Source organism: Natrix helvetica (assembly GCF_964273705.1).
Source record: "Natrix helvetica genome assembly, chromosome: 6".
Classification (NCBI taxonomy): Eukaryota; Metazoa; Chordata; class Lepidosauria; order Squamata; family Natricidae; genus Natrix; species Natrix helvetica.
The window spans coordinates 73,069,553-73,090,433 of NC_138553.1; the positions used below are offsets into that span (position 1 = coordinate 73,069,553).

The following is a 20,881-nucleotide window of genomic DNA, read 5'->3' on the forward strand; positions in this document are numbered from 1 at the left end:
AGAGTGAAAATAGGCAATAAAGGCAGAATGAAGTCAGTCGGTAAAAGTTGGATTGCAAGCAAGGAAGATAGAAACTATTTAAGAAAAAAACGTGTATGTTGTATCAGAAATTTCCAATAAAATAAAAACAAGCTTCACTGATATTCATTCCATTTTTTTAAAAAAGAAATTAAATGTGCCAGCAATTTGTCCAAATGGGCTATAGAGATATAGAAATAGAGGTCTATGTGCCAAGAGATGCAGACACACAGTAACAATGAAGGAAGAAACAATTAGAATAAGTTCTAAGTACTCAACAGCGTTCTATTACCTGAAAAATATTACTTGTTACTTCATTCTATAAATGAAAGCACAATTTAAATACTGTGCACTAAAAGAAAATCCTTATACATAATTTCTAATTTGTAACATGTTGATTCAGAAATTCCTCGACTTTTAGTTATATCCTAGTCTCCTGTATTGAGAATTGGTTGCAGGGGTTATTTTTGTCCTAAGCTTAAGGTTTAAGATTGACAAATGCTCATGTGATTATTGATAATTTCTATTTCCCTTTACTCCGATGGGCACAGATTTCCCTTACAGATGGACTGCTTTTATAGCACCTTTAAGATTTAAGAACTGTTGTGAATGTATGTGAATGTAAAATGAAAATGTGTCTTTCCTACCTAGTTCACTGCAGCCTGTCACTTTCAACAAAGCAAATTGAGAGTGTTTGCCATGAGTTTATTAAAAGATTAAGAGAGAGAAAGACATAAGGAAAAACAGGCACACCACCCGGACACGATTTCCAAAGAGAAATTAGTGCACATGCTAGAGATATGTTTTTTAAAATCAAACAGAGTAAGAATGCTTCAGGAAAAAAAAATGATCCAAGAGACATATGAACGTTTTGAGGAGCATGGGATTTTTTTTTTTAAATCATGCAAAAATGTTTAAGTTAGTTAATTTAGGAACTGCAAGTAAAAAATATTAAGCGTAACACTAAGAGTCCAGAAGATGGAAAGGAGGAATACAAAGTACCTGTGTACCTCCGACAGAGAAGAATCACTTTCATCAGACCTACAATAAATAGTAGTAAGATTATGAAGAAAGATTATAGAAATCATCAGAATAAAGAAAAGGAGGTTGGGGGAAACAGCATTGTTACGAAAAGGTAGAAAAAACAATGTGTAAACTAACACCTAAACAGGCTTAACCAGGCTTGATAACGATGGAAGAATATGCAGAAAACTCTTTTTCACCGGGGAAAATGGAGCTTCTATCAAACAGACTTTCTACAAGCCATCTCCAGCTTCCTTTATTCATTCTTTTAAAAAGCTGTGGGACAGAACTTTGATAAAATGACTGAATTTAACATGCAGCTTTCTGCCTTTTTGTTCATTTATACATGCATCGGGCGGGGATTGACAGGGATCAGTTTTGCAATTGCAGTCAAAATCGTAATTGCTGTTAAGAAATTAACCCTTTGTGTTTTCTTCTTTTGAATCGAGGCAGTCATATGTAATCCTTTAAAAATAGCCCGATGTTAAAGAATATATCAATGTATTTTTAACAGTTGAAGATACTGCATTCTTCAACCCAATCGATCAGTTGATGTCGGAGTAACAATTATGAAAGCTCAAAACAGATCAATAGTTCTTGTATACCCTTCTGTCCAATTTCAATAATTAACACTATATAGAGAATTGCTATTTCTTTTTGCTAGTATAAAATCGTTCCAAGCATAGGCTAAAAGATCTCAGTGGATTATAACAACTGTTAGAAACATGTATAGCGAATCACAGATTTGGGAGGGGGAGACATTAATTAAAGATAAAGTATAGAAAGACCAGACAAGAAATAAAGGAAAAAATGCCCTCAATACTACTGCCAAAAACATAAAAGTTAAACACTATATATTAGCTGCGAAAGTGCAGCACGCTTGCAATAAAGAATCTGGATGAATTCAAACGACTACCACTGGGGAAAAAAATACTGCACAAAGCAAGTACTGAAATTTCCTCTAGTTTGATATTTCCAGTTCTTCCTTTACCCTCAAAGTGTGGTTTCTGGCAAATGAGAGTGCAGATTGCATTATATTGCAATGCAATAATTATATGAATGTTGGCCATTGCGTCATTCAACAGCACAGAAACTCACAGAGTATTCCCATGCCTGAAAAACATTTAAATGAAAAACTGGCCGTTCGGAGATCGCAAGAAAAAATATTTTTACACAGGCATAAGTATATGTAATTAGAAATGTCATATTTTAAAGAGTGTGGAAGCAACAAATGAGCTTTTTTTTTTAAAAGCTCTTAGCATGAGATGGCCATAGCCAAAGCATTCTGAAGCTCTGTTGAAGGCTCACGTGCGCTTTGGGTACCAGCGCTGCTGTGGGGGAGGTGGGTCTTTGTGACTTACTTATCCTTCTGAACTGATGGGCTTCCCTGAGAAACAGTAAGACGGTTAAAAACATTCAATTCATTACGGGGCCGGCTTGGTGGGGAAGGAGGTGGTGACAGACTAGCCTCTGAAGTTCCAGAATCTGAGCTATAAGAAAAAAATTAAACATTAAAAACCAATTGTAAATAATAATTTTTAAAAAAGCAAATGAAATAAAAGAGCTTAAAATTAAGGAAGTATGCTAGGGACTAGGTCACTGATGCCTTTAATTTAGTACTGTTTACTGCAAGCTCCTCTGGTAGAACGTAAAGATTATAAAACAAACCACCACAAGATGGCAGTGTAACAACTTAAAACAAAGCCTATGCATAGGGAAAAAATGTAAATAAGAGAGATCTACAATGGAAAACATCAGTTCAAGATTGAAAACCCTCAATAAGAAGTAGTCAACATTAATGAAGTTGACACACCACTTTTTGGTGGGCCATTAAGTGAGGTGCAGAAGTAGTTACCAAGTCAGCTTTCTTCAACAAAGCAAAATCACTCTCAATTTCTCAACACAGTCAGTAAAATCAACCTTCAAAGTAAAGCTTCTTACTGCTTTTGTTCTTTTGACTTTGTCTTATCTGCAGATTTATCATAGCTTTTTCTCTTTGATCCAGGTGAAGGTTCTGGTATTTTTTTATCCGTTGGAGATGGTAATTGTTTGGACCTGTCATAAAAAGGAAAAGAAAACTTGGGTAGACAATCATCATTCAGTGGCTGCGATCATCAGTAAGAGTTTTGCTGAAGTTAGTTGACAAAGCATCACTGGATTTGTAAAAAAAATATTTTCAGAAATTGCAAGATACGTATTTTTTTTAATATACTACCGTATTTCCCTGAAAAGAAGACCCAGTCTTATTTTCTTTTGACTCCCAAAAAATAGCTAGGGCTTCTTTTCGGGGGAGGGGGACTAATTACTGACTCACCTCACGGCAGCGGTACCAACAGCCCTGCCCACTTCTTCTGTGGCCACTTGCTTGCCACTCACACGCACCACCCCCAACCTGTTTTGCCGTCAGAGCCTTCCAGAAAGTCCTCTGCAGCTGAAAAATGGGCTCTGGATTGATGCATGCTTCCGTTTTGCCTTCAGAGGCCTTCCAGAAAGCCACTGCAGTTGATAACAGAGCTCCGGCTTCTTTTTGGGGTGGCTTATATTTTTGGGGAAACACGGTATTATAAGCCACTCAGAATGGGATCGGCAGCATAACTCAAGCAGGTAGATAAGTATAAACAGTTTCCAAGGGTGAATGTACTTGAATGGAAACATCTAGGTTATTGTTAAAGGTATCATATCAAGGCAGTGGGTAAATTTATTTATTTTTGCCACCGGTTTGTGGGCGTGGCTTGGTGGTGGTGGTCATATGACTGGGTGGGTGTGGCCAACTGTTTTCACTTTTTAAAGCATTTTTTTCCTGCTGGTTTGGGCGAATAGGCAGGAAAAAATGCTTTAAAAAGCGGAAAAGAGCTTCCGACGATTGTGCGCTCCCAGCTTAGCCGCGCGATCGTTGGAAGCTTTTTTTTTACTACTGGTTCGCAGAACCGACGACAATTGTCCCTACTGGTTTGGCCGAACCGGGCCCAATTCACCCGTGTACCAAGGATTTTTGGATCAGGATTTCCAAAACGGTGAGATGTACTTTCTTTGGAGAGGCACAGACAGAGTCCAAGGGCAGGTACGAAGAGCCTTTTAGTTGTACGTTGCTATAATAAATCCGACTTTCCCCAAGTTTCATTGTGTTGCTTTCATTGTTCACTTGTGTTCATTTTGGCATTTGGATTTTTTAGGAGAGGTGTGAAAATTACGATTACGCTCGAGAGAAGAGGTAAGATAGCAAAAAGGTTTAGGGACCCGTGCTGGAGATGGATTTGGATTTCTTAATCAACATGGGCCGTTACTACACTGGCTGTGACTTATAGGAGTTGTAGTTCCAATATATTAATCAGGGCTGCAAGTGAAGAGTAGCTCCTTCAAAGAAATTTCGAGAGGAACCCTTTTATAGAGAGGATTCTCTCTATGCAAAAAAAAAAACAAAAAAACCCAGGTATCCTTTACCAATATTGTTAACCATCGCTGAACTTTATATACTGTGTTTCCCCAAAAATAAGACCCTGACTTATTTATCTTTGCCACCAAAAAGGCACCAGGTCTTATTTTTGGAGAATATCATCCAGTGACTAACCTCACTTGCGCGCATCACCCACAGCCTCCTTTTCATTGTCAGAGACCTTCAGGGATTTCTTCTTCTGCAGCTGGCAAGGCTTTCCTGAAGGCCTCTGCAGCCGATCACAGAGCTCTGGATCGATCCGGAGTTTTATTATCTGCTACAGTGGCCTTCAGGAAAGCCTTGCCAGGTGCAGAAGAAATGGGCCAGGAAGGCAAGTGTTGGGGTGTGAGAAGCCTGGCTGCAACTGTCCAAAGGTAATTAGTAGGGCAGCTCCATTCCCCCCCTCCCATCCCCATCCTATCTTAATTTTTACCCAAGCACCCTGGATCTTAATTAGGACTTATTTTGGGGTCTAGGGCTTATATTGGGTGCACATGTAAACATCAAGCTAGGACTTACTTTCAGGGTAGGTTGTATTTTGGGGGAAGCAGGATAGGTAGTCCTCAACCTACGACACAATTGAGCCCAAACTTTATGTTGCTAAATGAGACATTTGTTAAGTGAACCACTGCAGCTGTTTGGTTTTTTTACAACCTTTTTTGCCACAGTTGTTAAATGAATCACTGCGGCTGTTAAAATTAGAAAAATGGTTGTTAAGTGAATCTCGTTTCCCCCTTGAAGTTGCTTGTCAGAAGGTCGCAAAAGGGGATGACAAGACCCCGGGACACCACAACCGTCATAAATATGAACCAGTTGCCAAACTTCTGAATTTTGGTCACGTGACTGCAGGGATGGCTGCAATATTGTAAGTGTGAAAAGCTGTCGTAAGTACTTTTCTTTCAGCAACGTTGTAACTTTGGATGGTCACTAAATGAACTGTTGCAAGTCGAGGACTACCTGTACATCTAAATACGATACATGAAACTATTCCTCTCTATTCTTGTACAATGTTTAGACTCAGTTTAAGGTTACAGCACAAGAACCTGCTTTGCAGAAATATTTAAGACTAGAATTTTGCAATAATTGCACTGGAGACCGTTGGAATTCCTTTGAACAGGAAGCTGATCTCTGGGTATCCTGAAGACAAATGAAAGGTGGTCAAACACCAGGGTTGGGCTGCTGGAGTTCGGGAGAAGCTCTAGCTAAGATTCTGTGCAGTTCGGAGAACTCCCAAATCCCATTCCTGGCTGGCCTCACCCACACTGTCCCTCCCCTCCCAGGAGTCCCGTTTTGGATGCGGGTAAGTGCAGGGCGTGTGCGGAGGCTCGGGGAGGGCAAAAAATGGGCCTCCTGGAAGTTCGGAAAGAGGGCCTCTAGAGTCCAGGGAAGGCAAAAACACAAACACACCCGCCGTGGTGTAGGCCAACTAGGGCACGCACCATTATGGCCACGCCCACCCGGCAACTAGGCAGAAATTAAAATTTTTGAAGCCTACGCCTGCCAAACCTGTATTAACGAGCCAACAGGGAATTGGTGCATTGTACATGTCTTACATGCTTGCAGCCTTAGAAGACAAGGGTGACTGCAACAGAAGGGCCTCTCTGTCTCTGGCAGAAGGTTCTTTCGTGTCCGAATCCACGCCACTTTCTTGAGCTTCTGCAACCGATGTAAGGGGACTCGACACAGCCGACTCTCCAGCACTGACATCTGAGGTTAAATCACCACTATCAGCATAAAGCAGCTCCATCTGGGTTGTTGTCCTACGGCGTGCCTGAAACAGATTGGAAAAGATTGGTACATGTGCCATAGATTCGCCATCATGGCGGTAACACAATCTAAACTTTTTCGGGACTTACAGAATGGTCTGAAATGAAGATAGAACAATATCATTTACTTGATCCTAAAATAAAATTATTCCTAGTTATCTATGCTGACAAAAGAAGCTACTGTCTGTAACTAGTACAACTACGTAACTAGTTCCATTCATGGTTTGTTGATCGCTAGTAGGGCTCATGGGCTATACTTCTGTGAAGGCAAGATTATTCTTACATTCTTCTGATCCCAATGTCAACCTAGAAAGCACAAAGACAAAAACACTCTGAACGAGAAAATTCTCTCGTTTTCTTCCAAGTTTTAGTCAATCAAGCAAAAAAGGTGAAAAAACTAAAAAAAAAAACTGGAAGAAAACTTGTAAGAAAAAAGTAAAAAAAAATTGCCGTCCAAAAGAGATCATCACTCCCCTTCTAGCATTCTGAATCTGAGCAGTTTCAAAGGCTGGAAATGAGCTGAAGACACCCTGTTTGTACAGAGTGATGGCACAGCTATCTCAAATTCTGCCATACTATTGACTGCACCAGGAGCCAGAAACTAATTGATCTTAATGGACTTTTAAAAACTTAAGCAAAATTGATTCTGGATGTGAGAAGATCGGGAAATCCCTAAGCATAGCCTAGATCGGAAACACACACACACCCATTCCAAGTGGTCGGATTCACTTACCTTCCCACCTGGTTCACAAATGTGAGTGCACATGCTGCGTCTGCGCATGTGCACCGCCTTCTGTGCATGCGCGATGCTCACGCATTATGTTGGGGTAGGTGGGCGGAGCCTCCTGCAGCCGCCGCTACCGGTTCGCCTGAACCGGAGAGAACCGGCTGAATACCGCCTACTACCACGCCCCTCCCCCCCGTCAAATATAGTATCAAGCCATTTTTCTATCGTTGCCAAAAACCAAGTTATGACATTACAAGCTTAATTTAATATGAGTTCTTTAACCTTTATCATGCTATTGGTCATAGCTTACCTTATTTTTAGGCTTGACTTCACTACAAAGTTTCATAAGATCTGAAGATAAAGAACTGCAAATAAAAATATACATTTAGTGGTAAGTTCTCATGATACCCCACCTCCTATTATAAATTTGAAACTTATGTGGCCATTCGTCTTTTGTGCCATAACTTTGGACGGTCCACAATAATAGCAATAATAATATAGAAACAATAAAAAATACCATCCAAAAAGCAATTCACATTGTCCTAAAGCAGCGATTCTCAAATAGTGGGGCGCGCCCCCCTGGGGGGGCGCGAGGCTCCGTAAAGGGGGGCGCGAAGGCTCCCTTTCCATCTGGGTGCAACGGCGGCGGCGTGGGCGAGGCATAATATATCCCGCCTGGAAGTGGCAGCACTTCGGACTGTGGATTTTCATTGGAGCCGCAGGCTGGAGCTGTGCAAGAAGCCTGCTCGGGCGGGGGTGGGAGGGAGGGAAGCATGGCTGTCCCAGGCTTCCCTCCCTTCCCCCCCCCATCCCAAGCAGACTTTTTGCACAGCTCCAGCCCGCGGCTCTGATGAGTCTCTGAGCAGTCCCCAGCGCTGCCACTTCAAGCCGGGATATATTCTGCCATGCCCTCGGCGGCGTCTTTATGCAGGTAGCTCGCCTCCCCGCCAGCAGCTCCACCGCCAGGATTCCGTCTGGAAGCGGAAGCGCAACAGCCGCTGTTGGGGAAGGGACAAAGGGGCGGCGGTCGCCCGATCTTGCCACCGCCACCCCTTCGCCCCTGGTAACGGCGACTGTTGTGCTGCTGCTTCCAGCTGGGATGCTGGAGGAGCTGCTGGCAGGGAGGGAGGGAAGAAAGGGAGGAGGGAGTAAGGATAGACAAGCAAGAGGGAAAGAGGAAAGAAGGCAAGCAGGCAGGAAGGAGGCAGAAGGAAGGAGGGAAGAATGGAACTGGAAGGGAGGCAGGGAAGGAGGGAGGGAGAAAGGAAGGATAGGAGGATAGGGAAAGAGGAAAGAAGGCAGGCAGGCAGGGGGAAAGAGGAAGGAGGGAACTGGAAGGGAGGCAGGAAGGAAGGGAAGGAGGAAGGGAGGGTGGAAGGAAGGAAGGATAGACAAGCAAGAGGGAAAGAGGAAAGAAGGCAAGCAGGCAGGAAGGAGGCAGAAGGAAGGAGGGAAGAATGGAACTGGAAGGGAGGCAGGGAAGGAGGGAGGGAGAAAGGAAGGATAGGAGGATAGGGAAAGAGGAAAGAAGGCAGGCAGGCAGGGGGAAAGAGGAAGGAGGGAACTGGAAGGGAGGCAGGAAGGAAGGGAAGGAGGAAGGGAGGGTGGAAGGAAGGATAGACAAGTAAGAGGGAAAGAGGAAAGAAAGCATGTGACTACGGTGGGAGACGAGGAAAGACCGGTGTGCTATGTTATGCAGAGGTGTACTTATAACAATTTTATAGACAAATTATACTATTTACAGTCGCGCGGGGGGGAGGGGGCGCGAAATGTTTTCTTCTTCCTAGGGGGGGCATGACAGAAAATAATTGAGAAGCACTGTCCTAAAGCAACCCTCTCCAATACATAAACAATAATAATCCTTGGGCTCCAGCCTCATTCGATCCCAATGCACTGTGGGAAAAGCCCACTTTTAAAATCTTCTGGAAGGCTGGATGTCAGATCTGACATATACGCTCATCCTTTGACTATTATCCCATAAACATGTTCTTACTCTAATATAGTTTTCTTCCCATCATTACTTGTGTGGCAGGATATACAGATATTCAACCCATGAAAGACTCCCCCCACAAAGTAAGGACTGAATGTGTGTTATGATTCAAAACATTGTATTTATCTACATACATTTTTGCAACAGCAATAGCACTTAAGCTCATATACCGCTTCAAAGTGCTTTACAGCCCTCTCTAAGCAGTTTATAGAGTCAGCATATTGTCCCCAACAATCTGAGTCCCCACAAGGACTAACAAGGAGAAAATTAGCCCTAAGTGCCAATTCTGGATTTATAATTTGTTTTCATCCAGATATCTGAGTGACTGAGATGTATCCAGACCTCATATGTATTGATATACATACAGGGGTGGGATTCAGCCGGTTCGGACTGGTTTGGGAGAACCAGATGCTAATTTTACATCTGGTTCGCTGAACCGCTAATTGCAAGGACTGGCTGGCTCTCCCATCCCACCCCACCTCTCCCAGGAGTCTCCCTGTTTTGGATGCCAGGTGAGTGCAGGGCCCGCGGAGAGGCTCTGGGAGGGCGAAAAATGGGCCTCCCGGAAGTTCGGAAACGGCCCTTTTTCTGGTCTCGGGGAGGGGGCCTCCAGAACCCAGGAGAGGCTGTTTTCGCCCTCCCAAGGCTCAAGGAAGCCTCCAGAGCCTGTGGAGGGTGAAAATTTCCCCTCCCCCACCGCCATGGTGCAGCAGGCTGAGTAGGCCACGCCCACCATGGCCACGCCTACCATGGCCACGCCCACCCAGCAACTAGGCAGAGAACCAGTTGCTAAAATGTTTGAATCCCACCCCTGTTTACATACATACATATATGCCTATGTGTATGTGTGACAATGTGTATATAAAAGTAGATCCTCAAGAACTCAATGTAAATGAAGACTCAATCACCCAGACCAAAAATATCTATTTTTTCATTTTGGGGAGAAACCCCCTGCAGTCTGTATAGCAAGAGTTGGTTCATTCCAAAGACTCTCTGATTCCCCGTCTACCCAATTGTTCATTTTGACTGAAGAAGTTACTTGGATGAATAAGGAAACACCTCCATTTCAATAACATTTGATCCAGTTGCCATGATTTTTAGATACAAACTAAGCCATGCTCTTACATTTAAAGAAAAAGTTCATGGAAATATATGGGCTAACAATCTATAACAACAGCTTTGTTGTTCCCCTTTGCTTACTATTTACTTTCTATGGAATCTGTTCAAGAACATACTGAGAAAGGTTATATTAAAAATACAATGAGTATAGTTTGTGCTGATCTCACCTTCCTTCAGTCCCAGGGCTATTCAAAGGAGCCTCTTCATCAGTACTGTCTTCCACATTTTCTAGAAAATTTTCAAAATAATTTGTTTGTTAGTCAATTTCAAATCAACAAAATATATATCTGTTGTAAGGACTTTTCATACTACCTAAAGATCAGAGGGAGGATAATTAGTATTGTATAATATTCTAATAGCGCTTTTTACTTAAAATAACATTTAATTGAACTGACCCAGTTTCCCATAATACCCATAAACAGAAGCTCTCACTTTTTAAAGTTTTCTGAATCAGTAGGAAATAGCTTACATTTTCTGTCTATCATCCATATGCAGAAGAAAATTGTAAAGGCACCATCAAGAAAGTGGAGATCACATTAACAGTGGCATAGCATCCCAGAACTTACTCCACCATATACTTACTGCTTAGAATAATTATTCTGATTTGCATTAATAAAACATAAACTCATAAAATTGTTGCTATAACAATTTGCTAAAGAGAAACACTTGCTTGAGAGCTCCATGTAACGAATGCCAAATAGGGCTCCCGTTTTATTGCAGGACATAAATTCAACATTAATATTCACAAGAACATTAGTCGCTGGAAGGAAACCATTTCAAGATATTGAAACAGTAATTTCTGTCATCCAATATTTATTTTCATCTAGTGCCAGTTGAAGCTGGCACTGGGTAAAAACCTTTCTGAAGATCACTATATGAATCAAGGACCAAAAGAAAACTTTAAAAACATGAACAGTACTAGTTGTTCAAAACTCTTAAGTAGATATCAAATAGAGATTAAAAAACAATTTGAGATCAAAATACCAAAATGGAGGACAAATACCCCATCTGACACCTCTGTTTCACAGTTGGGATAGCCTGTTTTGAAGGAGGCTTCCTGTAGTTTAGAAATAACCTATTCCAAAATCAAAAATAAACTTCCAAAATTATGCCAATGAATCATGTGAAATCGTGCCATCTTCAATTCTGCTTGAGAATTAGCAAACAGATTATTTAATTTAACCAAAAGGACAAAGACATAATTTGGGGCGTGATATGCCAGAATGCCTCACTCTCAACCACACAGACTTATCTAAAGATATTGCAGCTTGTTGTGTAAGAACAATATGTAATGAAGGAAAGAAAATCAGCAAAAGAGCTATATATTTATCTATAAGTTGATCTTGGATATTGGCTTCCATAGTATATATCTGAAGGGAATGCTATTTGTATATATGCTTTAGCTCCATGAGGGAAGTAAATGAAGAGGACTATGGAGAGGACTTTGAAATCCAATTTGATCATGTGAATAATTTTAGGGATCAACAAAACATACAAACTAATGATTTAACAGACTAATGAGGAGAAGGGCTGTTCATTAAAGCAGAATGTTAGATCTGTATAAAGTTTTACGTATGTACACTGTACACATGTATAAACTGGGAATGGAATCTAACTATATATTTTTCATATTGTATGCATGTATAAAATGGCAACTGGAATTTTATGGAACACATGGAAGCAAGCAGTATAAATAGATCTGGTCTATCCATATGAAGTCTGCTAAACAACACTTTTTTAACTGAAAAAGATGGGCCTGGAAGGAAAAGCCACTGTTATGTCCATTTATTCATGTGAAACAGTGCTAAATATTAGTGATTATGAATGTGTCATATCTTCCATGAAAATAGCTTGAAAGTCCATAAAATGGCATTTATATGAAAGATTTCACATTTGAAACTTTAAGTCAAGGTAGGAAAATTGATGGAGGGGGGGAGAGAGAGAGAGAGAGAGAGAGAGGGAGAGGGAGAGGGAGAGGGAGAGGGAGAGAGAGAGAGAGAGAGGGAGAGGGAGAGATGGGACCCAAATATAAGCTGATTCCACAGGGAGCAGCAAACAGGAGAAGAGATCAAACAGAGGAAATTTCACGAAAGGACAAAACCTTGCATGGGATGTACCATCAAGAGATACATTGAGGTGGCAGGCTGGGAAATCCTAAATGGTTGGAAAGGGCTGTACTAAAGAACAGCATTGCGCCATTCAACCCCAGATCCATAGAAGCAGGAGTCTAGATAGAACCCAAGGTACAGACTAGGCAGAGAGATGATGATAATAATAATAATAATAATAATAATAATAATAATAATAATAATAATAATAATAATAATAATAATGATAATGATAATGATAATGATAATAAAATAATGATGATAATAATAAAAATATTATTATTATTATTATTATTATTATTATTATTATTATTATTATTATTATTATTATTATTATTATTATTATTATTATTATTATTATTATTATTATTATTATTATTATTGCTTAATGCAGAATGAAAAAAGTAGATACTTATATGTACTGACACCACACATCAGAAGTGGTATTCAGCAGGTTCTGACCAGTTCTGAAGAACCGGTAGCTGAAATTTTGAGTAGTTCGGAGAATTGGTAAATAACACCTCTGACTGGCCATCTATTCTCTGCCTCCCAAGTCCCAGCTGATCAGGAAGGAATGGAGATTTTGCAGTAACCTTCCCCTGCCACGCCCACCAAGCCATGCCACGTCCACCAAGGCACGCCCACAGAACTGGTAGTAAAAAAAATTTGAACCCCACCACTGCCACACATATAATAAAGTCTCTCATTTCAATTCAAATTCATTCTTGGCGCATTAACAAAATGGATGTCCTACCACTGACTCTGCTTATCTACGCAATGTGCATTGAAATATCCATCCTATTTGTAACAAAACTTTTCAAGTTAAACATTCAGTTCGCCATAAAGAAGAAAAAGGAGCTACAAAAAAGTGTTAAAATTATGTTTTTAACTTTAAAAAATTGTTACACGTGTTACAGTAAGAACACAGCTGTATCAGGAACAGCCTAGTAGCTACAGCATCCAAATGAACAAAAACATAAGCTTTTAAGTACATTCACAATGGTTGCATTCATGCCCTCTTTCGGTTATCATCCAACTAGTAATTTTTGGTAACAAAAGGAAACTTCTAAATAAAAACAACTCCGTAAGCGTATAACAATAAGCATTATATCTGCGTGGGTGTCTGCAAGAGGGAAGCAAGGGGGAAACAAATAAATTATAATTTGCTGTGTAATGACATCATGACACCAATGTACACTTCCCAGGTAGTACATGCAAACTTTATGGACATTCACGCTCGATGATGTGCCAGTTAGTGTACACATATAATTATTAGTATCTCATGCAGCTATGCAGGACACAAAGAGCTACACATACTTACCCAATGGTATGCTATCTAGGTCTGTGTAAAACAACAGTAAGGAGGAAACAAAAATCAACACGCCAATCAAAACCCATAAATTAGCAGAATGGCAAGTCAAAGAGCCCCTACATTGCATTATAAATGGATTAAGACTATCGGAACTATCAGAATAGATGCCATAGATGACACAAAACTAGCTGTTCTAGAACTAAATTTAAATGCTGAGAATTTTATTTTAAGTTCAATTTAACTGTAGATAAAATTACTTGGTAATTGAATTCATGCTCTAAGACCAATTAACTAGATCCCCCCCCCCCCTTGTATTTCCTTGGTGAAGAACAGATTATTTGCAATAAGAACCAAACCCCTTTAACATGCACTAACTTTGGGTTATATTTTATCGTATAATTTAAGTACAGCATCTATTCGTAAAACACTAAGGAAAAGACATTCCATACACCATGCTTTATAATCCAGCAGGCAATATAATTACATTTTGTAGAACATTCAAGTTACCTTGTAATGCGTGGCCCAGTAAAGCGTCTAGTTCGGGATTTAATTCTGCTTTCTCTTTCAACATGTGAAATAAGAGTTGGTTTTGGGTAGTAGTGGTGATTTCCGTTTGCTTTAGGCGTCCTTCAAGAACTTTGATCTGCGCCTCCTTTTGAGCTGCTTGGAGACCCTAGTGGAGATTTTTAAAAACTGCCTTATTCTACTTCTTTTTGAAAAGCCTCAATATGGGCAGCTACTTTACATAACAAATAGCAATAGCACTTAAGACTTATACAGTATATTGCCTCTTAGTGCTTTTACAGCCCTCTCTGAGCGGTTTACAGAGTCAGCCTATTGCCCCCAACAATCTGGGTTCTCATTTTACTGATCTCGGAAGGATGCCATTTAGAATCGAACTGCTGGCAGTCAGCAGAATTAGCCTATAGTACTGCATTTTTAACCACTGTGCCACCATGGCAAATGAATGCATTTTGTTAGGTATGGGAGCCCACCTAAAAGCCAATAGAATAATCACTGAATACTGAATGTGAAATAAATATATCCACTAACTCGTAGTCAAACAATAGTTTCACTATCATTAATTCCAGAAAAAAATCACTCTTCACTCTATCAGTTACCTTATTAATGCCCATAGTAAGGAAATGATCAAGTAAATAACGAGCTTCAGTCAGAGTACAGGCGTTAATAACAGCTGTAACATCTAATGTGTCTCCTTCCTCCTGTACCAAAAACAGAAAATAGTCAAAAATTAATCCACAGGCAATACAACATATGTGTTAGTCGTTCCCGACTCTAGAGGCCGGTGCTCATCTCCATTTCAAAGCCAAAGAGCCAGCACTGTCCAAAGATGTCTCCGTGGTCATGTGACTGGCATAACTAAATGCTAAAGGTGCACGGAACACTGTTACCTTCCCACCAAAGGTGGTCCCTATTTTTCTACTTGCATTTTTACATGCTTTCGAATTGCTGGGTTGGCAGAAGCTAGGACAAGTAACGGAAGCTCACTCCATTATATGGTGTTAGGGATTCGAACCGCTGAACTGCCAGCCTTCTGATAGACAAGCTCAGTGTCTTAGCCACTGAGCCACCACGTCCCTACATGCAATATAGAAGTTACTATATTAGACCTAAATGAAACACTTTTGAAATTGGAATTTTATTTTATTAATAAAAATTGTCAGAGACAATAAAGTTGAAGTTATATTAATCAAAGGAGTAGTTGTAATTCCAACACAAGCAATTATATATATATTTGCACAAGATATGAGAATATTCACAATATATTATAAATATGTATATTGAAGTTTAATATCTAATGAAGCAAAATTGCTCTTGCAAGTAAGAAATGTTTTCAAGGAAAGATACAAAAATGTTACCAATGCAACTAAAATCATAGTTCTATCTATATGTGAAATATAAATCAAATCATTTTTTTTATTTCAGTCATAAACCAGCATAAATTACAATTAGGAAAAACTATACCTGTTTTAATAAAATCCAGGTAGTCCTCAATTTACAATCCAAAATTGAGATCAGAATTTCTATTAAACTTTGATATTGTAAAGATCAATACCAACACCTTAAATGATCTCTACCAATCCAGATTGTTCTGTTTAGTCATCACAATGAGGTAGCAGTTTAAAATATTTTAAAAATCAGCCCTACATGAAGTTAATTTCACAGGAACTAAAAGGATCAAAAAGATATTACAGTATCTATTGAAACTTAATACTTTTTAAAAATAGGTGGGTCTGGCCTACCTTGGCTTCTTCCATTTGCATGATATTTGCTTGGCAGTCAGAAATACTATCGTTGATGTAATCTATATTGGCCATTAGTGACTCCATCTCTTCATTGATATTATGGATGGTTTTATCAGTATCTGGGATACCCTCTTTGATTATTCTCTCCCTTCTTCTGGAAAGCTTTTCCTTCCTTTTGGTAAGTTCTTCACGTTGCTAAAATTCAAAAGTGTGCAGAACGTATCAGCTGGGAAATGCAGCCAATCCAATATTTTATGGTGAAAAAGAAAGTACATTAAATCTATTATGTTCACTGTATTTTTGTGAGAAAGAAACAAAACGTGCAGCATCTAGAATGCAAAAAGGAGTTCATCTTTAAAATCTTCAGCGTTTGCATCACATTTATATTTATATTACTAGGGGGACAATGAAAAAAAAAAGGAAATTTGTCTGCAAAATGCTGTACCTTCAATAATCTATTCATGTCGCTTTCCATATTAGATATGGTCATCTTCTGCATAATAATCTCTGTTAATCTCCGTTCAAGTAACTGCCATTTCATTCTTGCATTCTTGGAAGTGTAAACTCTTGAAGTCATTGCTTTCCTTTGATATTTGCTCCTGTAAACAATTCAGATGTGTATACGTTTAAAGGATATAGCGCAGCGATGGCGAACCTTTTTTGGCTCACGTGCCATAAGTGGGGGGAGCGCAGGGGGGGTCATGTGCAGGCATGCTGCACCCATAATACAATGTGCAACCCCCCCCCCCCAGTGTGCATGCACACACTACAGGAGCAACCCCCCCATTTTTGCATGCTTTTTTTGACCTCCCCAGGCTCCAGAGGCTTTATAAAAAAGGGTGAACGCATGCGCGCTGGCCGGCTGACAGGGCAGCACCTCGCGTGCCCTGACAAATGGCTCCGTGTGCCACCTGTGGCACGCGTGCCATAGGTTCACCATCACTGATATAGCATTAACAGTTGGGTTACATTTTGAGCCAGTAGCAGTAAGAGAAATCACCAGTTTTAACGTTTAAACCTTTGGCAAGGAGGAAAGTAGTATTATTTTGTTAAAAATATAAACATTGATTTGAGATATGTGCTCACTACCATTACAACAGCTATTTTGTTTTACAAAAGTTTAAATCAAATAGTTCCCAACATTCCAGAATTATATCTCTAGCAGAAATGTATTATCATCAGATATGAAACCTGGAGATAATTTAAAAAATAGATTTTATTTGCATTTATATATGAAATCTGGAGATGTTCAATAATTAAAAAGATATTGTTTTTCCTATTCGCATTTATATACAAGCAATAAATAAGCCAAGTTTAATGTGTGTAAAAGATAGTCAGAACTGATATGTGATACATTTGTGAAAAATAATGCTACCCTGTTTCCCTGAAAATAAGACCTCCCCAGACTATAAACCCAATCAGGCTTTTGCGCACATGCACTAAAATAAGCCCTCCCCTGAAAATATTGCAACACAGCAGCACCCATGAGGTGACCACACTCACCACCTCCTGCACCTCAAAAATAATAAGACCTCCCTGAAAATAAGGCCAAGCGCTTATTTCGGGGGTCAAAAGAAAATAAGACCCTATCTTACTTTCAGGGAAACACGGTATATATATTTGTCTATATTTACATGCACAGTAAATTATACAGATATGTAAAAATAAATTATGAAACCTCAATAAATGTTGGGGCTTCTAATGGCTAAGCTTGGAATAAAAAGTCTCCTCAAACAATCACTGCTAGTTTTCACTTGCTCTTCTATTATTAATTCATCCGCTATTTACAAGCATCAACTAGCTAGGGCAGAAAATAAAAAGTTTGCAGAGGATGTTTTCTAGCAGATGGAAAGCTCTTACAATATAAAGGACACCTGCTTTCCATGCAGAAGATCAAAGGTCCAACCTTATGCTTCTCCCAATAGAAACAGAACTCTTGTCTGTTATCTGGAAGAACTGATGGCCACAATGAAGACAATATGAAGCTGGAGAAACAACCATTTCTGTTTGCAGCTTCCTGCCTCCTCCACTATAAAACCCTTGAGAACTGCCTACGCTAGGGAAAAAAATGGAATAATGTAACAGATCTACCCTGTTCTAATTTATCCCCATGGTTTGAGTATCTGAGAAAGGTGAGGAATGAGAGTCCTTTGGATCCTCAGGTCGTTCCAGATTGTCCTTCAAAAAATCCACTTCACGTTTTCTCAATATCAATTTCTGTTGTTGGGATCAATAAGCTTCTGAGGCCTAGCATTGGAGAGAGAAAAATCCGGAGGATTTATCTTGAGAAAGAGGTCTGAGTAATCTTATAGTCCAGGGCTGTCAAACTCCCAGGCTGCGGGCCAGGTGTGTCACGTGCTGGCCATGCCCACGCCCGGTTTAGCGAAGGGGGAAAAAGTCCTGATACGTCACAAGACAATGCCGTGACGTGAGTTTGACACCCCTGTTCTAGTCTCTAAAGCATTGTCCAATCCATCATAGAGTAAGAATGTTCTTATTAAATTGTGCTGTTCAGGCAAAAGTACCAGAGTATTTACTCATTTTAATATACACAAAATAGCATTTGCATAGCATTACTTGGTTCCATTGGTTGTTGGCAATGCCTGGACTCTTGCTACTGGTATTCTCATCTTCTGTGGGGGGACCACTTTTGATCCATCACTGTCTACTGAGGACGAAGCTTCTTGATTTGAGTGCTCAGGTAGACTCAGCTTCCGACTCACTCTCCCAGACACTTTATCAGATAAAGGTTTGGCTTGTCTACGAAGAGCTGTAACCTAAAATAGACAGCCATTTTAATGACTTAAAAGCTAGATAATATATCATAATTTACATATATAAATGGCAGAACTGAAAGAATCTGGTACCTCTTCAGTTCTGCGGCGTAGAATAACTTCCTGATTCCTCTTTTGGGTTTCCAGAAGTTTTAGCTGATGCTGTAAAGAAGAACAATCATAATAAACCAAAAATGCAATTCTTTCACTGTTATAATCACAATAGAAAATATTTCAATATGGGATATGATGGGCAATTTCTGAGGAACCAAAGTTCACAACTCACCTTTCCTGTCTTTTGAGGTCAGAGAAGCACTATGGCATCATTAGGAGGAAATGATCCAAAAACTTTGTTACCTCTCAGCTGTTTTCATTTCCCCCTTTTTTCTCTTTTCTTTTTCACTTCGTTTTAGTTGGTATTAGTCTTAAAATTCTTGTGTTTACAATTTTCAAGAAAATTATATTTAAAGAAAATAAAAATAGGTGGGACCATCTGTCTACCTTACATTTATATTCAGTGCCACCTGTACTAAACGTGGTTTGATCCCCCTCACTTTCAATTCCAGATCACTTACAATTTTTAAAAATAAGAATCCCAAGAAAAAATCTTGGTAAACCAAACCATGGCTCATTCTTTGCCCAATTCTACAAAACTCCTACTTAGAGAATCAAACCAGTTTCTTCCTTATTCTCAAGATGTAAACCAAATTCCCCACAGCTGTGACACTAAATCCTAATAATACGGCTTGCTCCATTTCAATTGAAACTTTAAATATATTTACTTTTATCTCACGAGAATGCAATAGATATATTTTGCCAATTGATTAGTCACCTCTCGTTTCCTCTGTTCTTTTTTAAGCTGTGCAATCTCTTTGTTTCTTCTAGATTCATTCATCCTCGCTTTCTCTTGTTCTTCTTTCATTTGTTTCATCAAACGAACCTGTAAACCACGTTATTTAAGCATCTTTAAAATATATAATTTTTCTCGTCACAAAACACAGTGAAAATCCTTTGCATTAAGTCTTTTTGCTGTAAATAACAACTACCTCTTATTCATGGTGCTAGACAACTTATAATAATAACCTCCTGGCAGTTTCTGATGATTACAATAGGCAGGACAAAAAATTACTGAGCAGAAATCAGTTCGGTCACTGCTTATCATATTGTAACTTACTGAAGTAGGTGAATCACTGTGTGATTTACACAGGGAATGGAGCAAAGATCTCTATAGCATCAGCACCGTAAAATTTGCATTCAAGAAGAAATATACAAGAAGGGGACTCCAAAAGGTGCTTTTTCAGGAGGCAACTGGACTTTCTTGTTTTTTTCTTTTGAAGATATTTCGCTTCTCATCCAAGAAGTTTCTTCAGTAATAGCTGAAGCATAGCTGTACAATTTGGGATGAACACCCTTTGAATGGTGTGGGAGTGGAAATGGGATTTCCAGAGAAAAAAATTGCAGACTACAGGAACCAGAAGCACCAGTCAGGTGACCCTGAGGACACAGATAAACTTCAAAGTGCTTGAACGACCCTCTAAAACAGCATTCGCTGGCTGGGGAATTCTGGGAGTTGAAGTCCGGACATCTTCAAGTTGCCAAGGTTGAGAAACACTGCTCTAAAAGGATGCAAATGACCAAGTTGTCTGCAAGGAATATAAATCCTTCCATTCCCCACTATCCTGTCAGAGCCGAAGAAGCTTCTTGGACGAGAAGTGAAACATCTTCAAAAGAAAAAAAAGAAAGTCCAGTTGCCTCCCGAAAAAAGCACCTTTGGGACAACCATGACCGGGATGACTGAGAATCTCTTACCGACTTCAAGAAGGGGACAGTTGTGAAAACCCCCATAACGTATGAAAGGAAAAGCAGGTTACAAACATTATTAAGTGACCCTTTTGTTAGGCATATAATCTAACGGTTGGGTTGGCAATAGATAAATCATATAACAATGCTGTACTTGTTTCTTTAAATCATGCTGTAAATGTGATTGGCTGCTGTTTCCTCAATCGGCCATAAGATGGAGCCAGAATCACTGTTAGATGCTGATCTGATCTGAGTGTTTGAAGCTGGCTATGAGCTATTGTAAGTTTTGCAACTCCTAGCAAACTTTGTGTGCCGGACTGTTTGTATGATTATGAACTATGTTATTTGGATTATCCCTTAACTGAAAGACGTTGATGACTGACTGTCTTATCCGTGGATTGTTTGATGGACTCTGATACCTCTATTTCCACGAAAGTAAAAGCCTATTTAAACTGCAGCGTCTCTGTATGCTGGTTTGTGTGTTCTCCAACACAACTCTCACAACGCTTCTCTGAACGGGGAGCTTACCTAACACCTTTTCATT

General features: G+C 39.7%; 1 protein-coding gene across 6 annotated transcripts in view; it reads right to left on the reverse strand.

Moving 5' to 3' along the window:
* KIF21A (kinesin family member 21A) overlaps positions 1-20,881 on the reverse strand; it is a 98,486-nt gene that overhangs the window by 13,359 nt on the left and 64,246 nt on the right. The window contains exons 16-29 of one of the 6 annotated variants that reach the window (XM_081957716.1): positions 19,370-19,477; positions 18,631-18,699; positions 18,341-18,540; positions 16,209-16,362; positions 15,761-15,958; positions 14,618-14,719; positions 14,004-14,169; positions 13,506-13,526; positions 10,244-10,304; positions 7,278-7,332; positions 6,028-6,245; positions 2,983-3,096; positions 2,403-2,531; positions 1,021-1,059 (exon numbers count right to left, since the gene is read on the reverse strand). In XM_081957716.1, coding sequence (XP_081813842.1) covers positions 1,021-1,059; positions 2,403-2,531; positions 2,983-3,096; positions 6,028-6,245; positions 7,278-7,332; positions 10,244-10,304; positions 13,506-13,526; positions 14,004-14,169; positions 14,618-14,719; positions 15,761-15,958; positions 16,209-16,362; positions 18,341-18,540; positions 18,631-18,699; positions 19,370-19,477 — 1,634 coding nt within the window. The remainder of the gene's footprint in view (positions 1-1,020; positions 1,060-2,402; positions 2,532-2,982; positions 3,097-6,027; positions 6,246-7,277; positions 7,333-10,243; positions 10,305-13,505; positions 13,527-14,003; positions 14,170-14,617; positions 14,720-15,760; positions 15,959-16,208; positions 16,363-18,340; positions 18,541-18,630; positions 18,700-19,369; positions 19,478-20,881) is intronic. The other 5 variants (XM_081957717.1, XM_081957720.1, XM_081957718.1 and 2 more) reach the window with 5 other exon arrangements.